At 42.1% G+C, this 12086-nt stretch overlaps 1 protein-coding gene across 1 annotated transcript in view; it reads left to right on the forward strand.

Annotated features, from left to right (window-relative positions):
- The first annotated feature begins 794 nt into the window (after positions 1-794).
- Positions 795-12086, forward strand: part of COPB1 (COPI coat complex subunit beta 1) — a 28342-nt gene continuing 17050 nt past the window's right edge. Inside the window, exons 1-7 of the mRNA XM_060767484.2 lie at positions 795-1018; positions 3957-4106; positions 5643-5872; positions 6746-6915; positions 7648-7762; positions 8978-9070; positions 9726-9863. Coding sequence (XP_060623467.1) covers positions 4016-4106; positions 5643-5872; positions 6746-6915; positions 7648-7762; positions 8978-9070; positions 9726-9863 — 837 coding nt within the window. The 5' untranslated portion in view covers positions 795-1018; positions 3957-4015. The remainder of the gene's footprint in view (positions 1019-3956; positions 4107-5642; positions 5873-6745; positions 6916-7647; positions 7763-8977; positions 9071-9725; positions 9864-12086) is intronic.

Here is a 12086-nt window from a genome sequence, read left to right on the forward strand (position 1 = left end):
CTCCACACTCACATGTCGTGGATCCAACTTTGTAGCCCCATTTCTTAAGGTTGGCTCTGCATCTCGTGGTGCCAGATCGCAGTATGTTCAACGCCTTCCAAGTCGCCCAGTTTTCTGTGTGCCCAGGAGGGAGTCTCTCATTTGGTAGCAGCCATTGATTGAGGTTCGGGGTTTGAGCCTGCCGCTTTTGGACTCTCGCTTGCTGAGGTGTTCCAGCAAGTTTCTCTGTAGATCTTAGAAAACTATTTCTTGATTTAAGTCGTTGGCATGCTGGCTGCTATCCAAACGCGGTGGGCTGGAGATGTCACTGCCTTAGTCCTTTCACTATTGGTTGCTACTACCCGGCCGATGTCAGATGGTGCAATACTGGCTAAACAATGTAATTTCTCCAGTGGTGTAGAGCGCAGACATCCCACGATAATGTGGCATGACCCAATCCCCTGATAGAAGCTATAATAGATGAGGGGGAGAGACAATTTTTAAGACTATCGGACATGGGCAAACTTGGGCCCTCCAGGTGTTTTGGACTCCCAACTCCCACAAGGCCTAACGGGGAAAAGGAAGGGGCCTGAGGCTGTTAGTCCTTGTGGGAGTTGGGAGTCCAAAACACCTGGAGGGCCCAAGTTTGCCCATGCCTGGACTATATTATGCAGTACTACCATTACAGATCTTTGCTGCACTGAGCTGGATGCGACAACCCGCTTGGCCCCGCCCCGGGCGCGAGGGACGCGGAAGAGGCCGCGCTTTCCCCCTCTGGAGGCAGCACGCCTGTTCCGCGAACGGAGGAGGCGTGTCCCAATCGGGCCGCCGTAGTTCCGATGTGGCCTGTGCGCGGAGGGCTGCTTCCACGTCAGCTGGAGGAGTCGGGAGCAGGAAGGCGGCGGGAGCGGCGGGGGAAGTGAGCGGCGGAGGGAGGATAGTGGTAGTGGCCGCCGCGGGAAGATAGCACCCGATTGCCTGCAGCCACCCGGAGGCTCCCTGGGCGAGGGCAGGCCCACACGGAAAGGACGGAGCGGCGGTGAGTTGTATCCGCGTCTGACTGGGAGGAGAGGCCGCGGACCCTGGGCTCGCTTGCTCGCTCTCACACACATACACTCACGCTGGGCCTTCTCTCCCTTTCCGAAGGCCCAGCTTTGCGAAGCCTAGGAGCCGCCAGCCAAACCAACCCAGGGCCGAAAGCAGAACTTCCACAGGATCCCCGCTATTTGGAGCATTGTCCGCTGGATCCCGCGAATTATTCCTGCGGGGAGACTCCGAGTCGTTTCTGAGTCATGGCGACTCTAAAGCTTCAGGTTTCCTTGACAAGATTAATTCAAAGTGGATTTGAATGTCCCTCCTCTGAAGCCGAGAGAGTGTGACTTGCCCAGCGTCACTCATTGCCTTTCCTTGGCTGAGCAGGGGTGCAAACCCTGGTCTTCAGACTCTCAGGGTGCATCTAGACCAGGCATGGACCAACTTCCCTCCAGGTGTTTTGGACTCCAACCACCACAATCCCTAGTAGCCTTATGGCTAGCGTCGGAAGAGATCCATGGGTCATCCAGTCCAACCCCCTGAAAGGGAGGAAAACACAATCAAAGCACTCCCAACAGATGGCCATCCAGTTTCTGCTTTTAGACCTCCAGAAGAGGAGATAAGCCAGTCATGGGCAAACTCAGCTTAAGCAGCTGAGGGGGAAAAGGAAAGGGCCTGAGGCTGTTAGGTATTGTGGGAGTTGGAGTCCAAAACACCTGCAGTGATGGCCAAAGTGTTGTTGAAGGCTTTCATGGTCAGATTCACTGGGTTTCTGTGAGTTTTCCAGGCTGAATGTCCCTGTTCCAGAAGCATTATCTCCTGACGTTTTGCCCACATCAATGGCAGGCATCCTCAGAGGTTGTGAAGTCAGTTAGAAACTATTTATTTATTTATTTATTTATAACTCTTGTGTGCCGTTCTTCTCTACCTCCGTAGAGGGACTCAGGACGGCAAACAGCAACATTCAATGCTACGCAATAAATAGTATAATAAAACAACATACAATAAATAAGTTCTAAAATACATATAAAAACAATTCATCACATTAAAACAACGTCCAACTCAGTCCAAAACATTGTGGCCAAATTACTCTTAGTCTATATCCAATCATCCATCAATCTGCAAATGCCTGAGCCCACAGGCAGGATTTTAGCTGCTTCCTGAATGACAGGAGAGAGGGGGCAGACCTAATCTCACCAGGGAGAGAGTTCCATAGTCCGGGGGGGGGGGGGGGAGCTACCACAGAGAAGGCCCTGTCTCTCGTCCCCACGAAACGCCCCTGCGGAGGTGGTGGGACCGAGAGCAAGGCCTCTCTAGAAGATCTTGTAATCCTCAATGGTTTATCGGGGAAGATACGTTTGGCCAGGTAAACCGAGCCCAAGCTGTATAGGGTTTGGTAGGTTAAAACCAGCACTTTGAATTGTGCTCTGAAGCGAATTGGCAGCCAGTGGAGCTGGTGTAACGGGGGGGGGGGGGTGTGCACTCCCTGTACCCAGCTCTCGTGAGCAACCTGGCTGCAGAGCGTTGGACTAATTGGAGCTTCTGAACAGTCTTCAAAGGCAACCCCAAGAAACTAGGCAAGTGAGGTTTATATATCTGTGGAATTGTACTCTTACAACCACCATGTCAGACTACACAGAAAAGCCAGAGCAATCCACAAGCATGTGGACAGTTTCAACAGAAAGGAGGAAACCATGAAAATGAACACTATCTGGCTACCAGTCTTTTTTGAAACAAACTCTAAAATCATAACAGCAAATAAAGAACAACACTCAGAAAACAGGATTTCTAAACAAGGATAAATGAGGGCCAGCTAACAGCTCCCAACAAAGGATTCCCCCACGCAGCAACCAGCCAGGCCTTGAAACTTCAGGTCATTAAATGCTCATCAAGGTGGCTAATAATAATAATAATAATAATAATAATAATAATAATAATGGTAATGGGTTAAACCCTTGTATTGGAAGGACTGCTGATCGAAAGATCGGTGGTACAAATCCAGAGAGTGGGGTGAGCTCCTGTCTGTCAGCTCCAGCTTCCCATGCGGGGGCATGAGGGAAGCCTCTCACGGGATAGTAACACATCCGGGCGTCCCCTGGGCAACAGCCTTGCAGATGGCCAATTCTCTCACACCAGAAGTGACTTGTAGTTTCTCAAGTTGCTCCTGACACACACACACACACACACACACACAAACAAACCCATAAATCTTTCTTATAGCCTACTCTACTGTCCTTGTTTTGCCCTCTTGACTTTGTTGATCTTTTCCAGATGTGTTGAATGTTCTTCCATCTTTCCTAGCTGGCACAGCTATATATTTTAAAATAAGTCATTCACAGTGGTTTCTTTAAATCTATTGAAATTTTAAGTATATATTTCAGTCTAACCGTTATAATGGTGGATCGTAAGGTGCTCAGTTTTGATCCTGCCCTTTTATTTTAATGAGATGTATAGTCACTTATGTTTCTGTAGTATCTTCCTTATGTGTGCACTCCTTATCAGAAAAGGCTTGATATTGTAGTCATTTATTAAGGTAGCTTTGTAACAATATAAATTTGTTTATTTTCCATTGCTACTATATTTTAACACTTGTGCAATGTGCGTATGACACAGATAAATTGTGTACATATTTATCTGATAATATATCATATGATAGTACCCCTTGCTGAATCTAAAGGGGCTTGCTTCTGAATAGGTTTGCATTAGGCTGCAGCCTTGATTTTCTCAATAGGGTTAAGGTTACATGCTTGTATTGCACATTAATTGGATTGTTTACTTTAAAATTATTGGTACATCGTTTTAAATACAGTGCATTGTGTTATAACCATCAGTGTATTTCATTCAATACAGGCTTAAGTGGATTTTGTAGGTATTTGTAGTTGTTGTCATTGTTGTGCTATATGCAGAAGTCATTTATTAACTTTATTAATGTATATATTTTCTAGGATTCGTGAGGCATCTTTAAACATTATTACATTGAAAGAACCTTTGATAAAGAGACACAATGACGGCTGCAGAGAATGTATGTTATACGTTAATTATAGTTCCGATGGATTCGGAACCACCATCTGAAATAAGCTTAAAGAATGACTTGGGTAAGTAATAGGTCTGGATGTCCTTTTCTAATAACAGTGGTATCGATTTATTAAATTTATATCTTGCCATTTCTGCAATCAGTTCAAGAACACAAACATGGTTCTTCTCCCCACTTTATCCTCAAAACCATCCTGTGAGGCAGGTCAGGCTAAAAGAATAACTGGTTCAAAGTCACTCAGTGAGTTTCAGAGCTCAGGGGGGACTTGAACTTGTATCTTCACAGGCCAGCACCACACATTTTATATACTTAAATTACATATATGGAGATATAAAATTTGTAGAAATTATGAAGTCATGGGTAGAGAGACATGTCCATCAATTAGGCACAGATATCTATGTCAACGTCCAAAATAAATGGTGTAAAGTAGAAACAAATTTTCACAACAATTTTTAAGTTAGTTCTAGTTATCTATTAAGAAATAGTAATGTCAATTTGAACATTCAAACTTAAGTAAATATGTTTATCATGACGTCAAAATGTTAGAGAACCTCTCTCTTAAAGACGCAACTGGGTACTCACTCGTCTATATAATCAGTCATAGAATCATAGAGTTGGAAGAGACCTTGTGGGTCATCCAGTCCAACCCCCTGCCAAAAATCAGGAAAATCGCATTTAAAGTATCCCCGACAGATGGCCATCCAGCCTCTGCTTAAAAGCCTCCAAAGAAATCACAGCAGAAACTGATGGGATAAACACATGAAGCACATCATACATGGATATCAAAATGTCCATAATATCTAGTATATGCAGTAATTTTAACACTGATGAAGTAGTTGCATCCTAACTTTTTATGCATTTTCCTGCAGTCTTGTTAAAAAAATGAAATACAAAAAAGAACAACCATTGTTGAATAGCCTGTAAGCACTTTGCATATTGCCCTGGTTTTGCGGATTATAGTCAATACACAAAAGAGGTGCCATGTTATCACTTTTCAGGCAACCCCTGGATGGTGGCTGGGTGTACAAATCTAACCATAACAGCAATTCGGCTCCTTTCCTTCCACTTGTATGTGTGCTCTTTTGATTGGAATATATAGTACCTATGCTATATGGTGGCTCAGCAGGTTAAACCACTGAGCTGCTGAACTTACTGACCAAAAGGTTGGCAGTTTAAATCTGGGGAGCGGGGTAGGCTCCTGCTGTTAGGCCCAGCTTCTGCCAACCTAGCAATTCGGAAACATGCAAATGTGAGTAGATAGATAGGTACCACTTCTGTGGGAAGGTAACGGTGCTCCATGAAGTCATGCTGGCCACATGATCTTGAAGGTGTCTAAGGGCAACACTAGCTCTTCCGCTTAGAAATGGAGATGAGCACAACCCCCCAGACACGATTAACTTAATGTGAAAGGGAAACCTTTACTTTTACTTATGCTTCAGGTGGCAAGGGCTTTTCATGGCTGTCATGATAATCATGGGACTTGTAGTGGTGGTGGGTACAACCCATACAAGTAAGAAGGTCTAATAAAGTTTTTAAAATACTCTGCTGGTACATATTGTGCCCCATTTTAAGGGAAACAACTTATTTTATCTAACAGAAAAAGGAGATGTCAAATCCAAAACAGAGGCCTTGAAGAAAGTAATCATAATGATCTTAAATGGGGAAAAGCTGCCAGGACTTCTGATGACCATTATTCGATTTGTGTTGCCCCTTCAAGACCACACCATCAAAAAACTGCTCTTGGTATTTTGGGAGATTGTTCCCAAGACCACTCCAGATGGGCGACTCTTGCAAGAAATGATCCTTGTTTGTGATGCCTACAGAAAGGTTAGTCTTTCATTTGTTGCATGTACGCCACATAATCATAAATGTGTGATCAACAATAAATAACACAACTTGTAGTTTTATGAAACAAAAACAATTATGCTGCTGATGTAGCTTAATGTTATTCTATTACGTAAAAGTGGCAGATGAAATTCCATTGCAGCGCAAATTAGTATGATTCATAGAATATTTTATATTCCCAGTGTTAATAATTTCTCTCAATATAGAGGTATATGGTGTGGTTTATAAACCTTAAGCTTCAGAGGTGCATAAGCTTTGTTTCATGCACTTTTTCCACATGCTGCATCTCTACTTCACCTGCCTTAGTGCGCTGCAACTAAGGATTTCCTAAGTTTATTAACCAGAGTTTGCTATCTATGCTCATGTTAGGAGATGGTAATTACCTGGATTGCAATAATGAGAAACCTAAACCATTACTTGGAAGTTGTTTTTTATTCTGGTTTGTTCTGATTCCAGTTAATGTAGCATGTGTAATTCAGTACAGAAGGCTTCAGCTATAGTGTCCCAGGAGGTGAATGAAGGGATTACACAAAGTTTACTCATGTCTCGGTTTAGTAAATTTAAGATGTCAGTTTAAGAAAGATGTATCAAAACTAAACAAATGTCACAAATTATGCAGTAGGTCCATATCCTCTCACGCGGTTCAGGAAAAAGTAGTTTGACAGCAAAAGAAATAAGTTCTCTCTAACTTATAGCTGCTTATGCCTGTGTAAAGATGCTCCCCTCAAAGTTCAAGTATGTCAGGAATAGCTGTTAAATATATATGATAAAATGTGTGTAGATACATGTGTGTGATTTTTATTGTTTGATGCAGTCCTAAATCCAATTACTAACATATTGATTCTGTGGTCTCAGGATCTTCAACATCCAAATGAATTTATCAGAGGCTCCACTCTGCGATTTCTTTGTAAGCTTAAAGAAGCAGAGCTTCTGGAACCACTGATGCCAGCAATTCGTGCTTGTCTGGAACATCGTCACAGCTACGTCCGCAGGAATGCAGTCCTTGCAATCTATACCATTTACAGGTAAATTCTGTGAATTTCCTAAAAATGAAAAGTCACAGGTTAGGATTGTAGCTCGCCTCTTCCTTGATAAGAATGAGAAATATCCCAGGAGTCATTTAATTGTATATTCTCCAGCTCTTTGGAGGAAAATAAGCTAGAGAGGTGACTTCCTGCTGGTTTGCTTGTCACAGTAAATAGATCACAAAGATCCAGCATTTCTTTTACTCCTCTTCTGCAGACTGGCATGATTTGGGAGCTACTCATTCATGGTAATCCAGAGTTGCAGTGTACCCCTGACTTAGCATGACATGACATGACATCCTTCACTGGGCCATTGCCTCAGCTGAGACCAAAATCCCAGAAGCACCTTTGTGAGCTTCTTTTCCTTAGCAGTGGAATGCTCTTTATAATAATGCTCTTAGAACTGAAAGTGCTTTGTCAAGCATAAGGAATTGTTGGGAAATAAAACAATTCAACAACAAAAGCCGGAAGTCCTATTTATTATGAGTTCCTTGCAAGATGCCACTGCCCTCCTCCCAACTGTTCCAGTTTTATAGATTCCAGCTTTATAGGGACACAGGAAAATATGTAACTATTCCTGCATAAATGGCATCAGACAGAAAGTGGAAACCTTGTTGATGTTTGAATATGTTTGAAAGAATCTCTTCACCTTGAGATTGCAGCATCCATAGTAAATTCATTTTATCAAACTGAGTTTTAAATTTGACAGTTTTCTCTCTGTTCTCTCAAAAGAAACTTCGAGCACCTTATACCTGATGCCCCTGAACTGATCCACGATTTCCTGGTGAATGAGAAAGATGCAAGTTGCAAAAGAAATGCATTCATGATGCTTATTCATGCTGATCAGGTAAAAATACCGCCCCCCAGTGTTGGCTTTTCCTTGTGTTTTAACATTTGTCTGCTGTGAATTTGACAGTGATATTTCCCTCTTCTTTGCCCACTGTTATATCCCAGCAGATCTCTGTGTGACCATTGCAGATCCATTTACTCAAAATTACTACTCTTTTTCTTCTAACTTCCCCTTATACAGGTATGCCTCAGTTAATGAGGTAGACATGTTGCTGGGCAATGCTCCTTTAACTGAAACTTTGGTACCAGAGGCAAAACCAACATGGAAATATAGTCCTACATTAGAAAATATTAGGGCAGTTCAAACTTTTAATCCAAAATGAACAATATGTGTATGTGAAATAAAATTTATTATTTATTTATTTAAAAGTTTTCTATACCGATCTTCTCACCTCCAGGAGGGACTCAGAACCGGTTCACAACATGTGTTCATATACAAATACAAACCACACAATGCATTATCATTACACGTTAAAACATATTACAATACAACAACGTCATCATCACAATTACACAGCCAAGTCGTCAAAAACATTCATGGTCATAATTCACAGTTAATCATTCTCCTTCCATGTGGACCAGAGTTGACTCAGTTGTCAAAGGCCGCATTCCATAGCCAAGTCTTCGTTAGCTTCCTGAACGTCAGGAGGGAGGGAGCCATTCTAATCTCCTGTGGGAGGGAGTTCCAAAGCCAGGGAGTCACCATCGAGAAGGCCCTGTCTCTCGTCCCCACCAACCGCGATTGTGACAGTGGTGGGATCGAGAGCAGGGCCCCCCCCCGGAAGATCTTAAAGATCTTGATGGTTCATAGGGGAGAATCCGTTCGGACAGGTAAACAGGGCCAGAGTCGTTTAGGGCTTTGTAGGTCAAAACCAGCACTTTGAATTGTGCTCGGAAGCTAATCGGCAGCTAGTGATAAAACAATCTCTCTCTCATATATATATATATATATATATATATATATAAAAACAAAAAACGACTTGCATAAGTAAACAGAAACATTTTCAGCCTTCTAGTGGTCACTTTTTCTGTCCTTTTTTTTCTCCAACAATTTGAAGCTTCATATGAATAATCATGATCCTGATATGCGTGTTGTGATTCTGTCATTCCATGTAGACTGGCAAGTAGGATTTAAATGTAAAAATGCACAAGTAGTATTGTGGATATTTAAAGTAAGACATGTCAAAACTCATACTTGTGTTTCTTTGTGAAGGATCGGGCTTTGGACTATTTGAGTACCTGCATTGATCAAGTCCAGACATTTGGTGACATTCTGCAGCTGGTTATTGTGGAACTAATTTACAAGGTAAACAAGACAAATAATATTGTATTGTGAAAGGAAAGGTCTATAAAGAAGAAATGTTAAATTGCCTTCAGCACTGCAGTTTATTTACTTGCTTCATTTATACCCCGCCTTTCTCAAGGTGGTTTACAAATCCGGTACAATTCAATACTGGTAAAATCAACAGTAAAAACAATAACAATAACATAGGGGACAGGAAACAAATGCCAGGAAAGCGACACTCAGCTCAACCAATTTATTAGAGTTTCTTGTTAGTGATATTCTTCATTTATTACCTTCACTTGCCTTCAAGTGGACTCCAATTTATGGGGACCCTCTTATTGGATTTGCTGGACAAGACTTACTCAGAGGACGTTTGCACTTGTCTTCCTCTAAGTCTGAGAAAATGTGACAAGGTTGCCAACTGAACTTTCATGGCTTAGTGGGTATTGTAATCTCATCTTCCAGCGTCCCATTCTCCATTATACTAATGTGTGATGTAAAGTTTCTGTATTTCATCTCCAGCATTGGATATGCATGTATGTATGTATGTATATGAGAGACTACTCTTACTGGTAAGAGGGACAAGAAAACAAAGCAATTGAAGGTTTTTCTTTTAAAAAATTAGGAAGCAGCAAATCTATTCAGTTGCTTCTGCATCTTTTGTTTCCAAATCCAGGTTTGCCATGCGAATCCATCAGAAAGAGCTCGGTTTATTCGTTGCATCTACAATTTACTACAGTCCTCAAGCCCTGCAGTAAAATATGAAGCTGCAGGAACATTAGTTACACTTTCCAGCGCTCCAACTGCAATCAAGGTACTGTAATACTGTAACATTTAAAAAAAATCATATTGTGCAGCTCATTATTAATTTGGTTCTGAGGATTTAACATTTATGATTTGGGATAGTTTAAAAGGGGTAGAATGTATCCCAAAGGCACCCATCGGAGAGCACTAATAAATACCAAGTGCTGTAGGCTACATTCAGAGGGAAGGAACTGTCAAAATCACCCCAAAACTTTTGTCACATTCGCTATAAGTCAACAGTGACATGAAGGCATGTGCAAACACAAGGGTTGGGAAGGTTTTACAGAAGTACTTTTGTATCTTTTGATTGTTGCCAGCTGGGTATGAGGATTGCATGAATCATTGACCCGTTTATGATTTATCATGCATGCAGTTTTGAAAGTTCTGTGTGATCAGAAGCTAGATAATTTTTATGTGGCTTAATGATCTTCCAGGTTAGGACCAAACTGCATAAGTTCCCACAGTAAAAGGACACCAGTTTGAATTGTGGAACTGGTTGGTTTGTGCATTAAATGGAAGAAAGTATGTAAAGATAACCATCAAATCCCGTATTTTTTCAAAGCTTCTGTTCTGTTGTTTTTTAAAAAAATGTAAAAAGAGGAACTCCAAAAAAGTGAAGTAGTTAATGATCTGAAAGTTGTGTGGCGTATTCACTTCAGTCTCCATTGTGATTGTTTTGGTAAATGTCTTGTTTTTCACCCAAACGTGATCCCTGGGGAAGGCAATGGCAAACCACCCCAGTATCCTTGCCAAGAAAATTAAATGGACCAGTACAACCAGAGATATGTCGGTGTGCCATTGGAAGATGGGACTCCCAGGTCGGAAGATGGCCAAAATGCTACTGGGGAGGAGCAGAGGATAAGTTCAACTAGCCCCAGATGTGATGACGCAGCTAGCTCAAAGCCGAAAGGAAGGCTAGCGGCCGACGGTACTGGAGGTGAACGACGAATCCGATGCTCTAAAGATCAACACACCATAGGAACCTGGACTGTAAGATCTATGAGCCAGGGCAAATTGGATGTTGTTATTGGTGAGATGTCAAGACTAAAGATAGACATTCTGGGGGTCAGTGAACTGAAATGGACTGGAATGGGCCACTTCACATCAGATGACCACCAGATCTACTACTGCGGACAAGAGGAACATTGAAGAAATGGAGTAGCCTTCATAATTAATAAGAAATTCGCTAAAGCAGTGCTTGGATACAACCCAAAAAATGACAGAATGATCTCAATTCGAGTGCAAGGAAAGCCTTTCAACATCACAGTGATCCAAATATACGCCCCAACTACAGCTGCTGAAGAAGCAGAAGTAGATCAGTTCTATGAGGATCTGCAGGACCTACTGGATAATACACCAAAAAGAGACATTATTTTCATTACAGGAGACTGGAATGCCAAGGTGGGAAGTCAAATGACAACTGGGATCACAGGCAAGCATGGTCTGGGAGAACAAAATGAAGCGGGACACAGGCTGATAGAATTTTGCCAGGAAAACTCGCTGTGTATAACAAACACTCTCTTCCAACAACCTAAAAGACGGCTTTATACATGGACCTCACCAGATGGTCAGCACCGAAATCAGATTGACTACATCCTTTGCAGCCAAAGGTGGCGGACATCCATCCAGTCGGTGAAAACAAGACCCGGGGCTGACTGTAGCTCAGATCACGAACTTCTTATTGCTCAATTTAGAATAAAACTAAAGAGATCGGGGAAAATACACAGACCAGTTAGATATGATCTCACTAACATTCCTAGTGAATATACAGTGGAAGTGAAGAACAGATTTGAAGGACTAGATTTAGTAAACAGAGTCCCAGAAGAACTATGGACAGAAGTCCGAGACATTGTTCAGGAGGCGGCAACAAAGTACGTCCCAAAGAAAAAGAAAACCAAGAAGGCAAAATGGTTGTCTGCTGAGACACTGGAAGTAGCCCAAGAAAGGAGGAAAGCAAAAGGAAACAGGGATAAGGGGAGATATGCCCAGTTAAATACGCAATTCCAGAGGTTAGCCAGAAGAGATAAGGAACTATTTTTAAATAAGCAATGCATGGAAGTGGAAGAATACAACAGAATAGGAAGGACAAGAGACCTCTTCCAGAAAATTAGAAACATTGGAGGTAAATTTCAGGCAAAAATTGGTATGATAAGAAACAAAGATGGCAGGGACCTAACAGAAGCTGAAGAGATCAAGAGAAGGTGGCGAGACTATACAGAAGATCTGTATAGGA

This window comes from Anolis sagrei, chromosome 1 (genome assembly GCF_037176765.1).
Source record: "Anolis sagrei isolate rAnoSag1 chromosome 1, rAnoSag1.mat, whole genome shotgun sequence".
NCBI lineage: Eukaryota > Metazoa > Chordata > Lepidosauria > Squamata > Dactyloidae > Anolis > Anolis sagrei.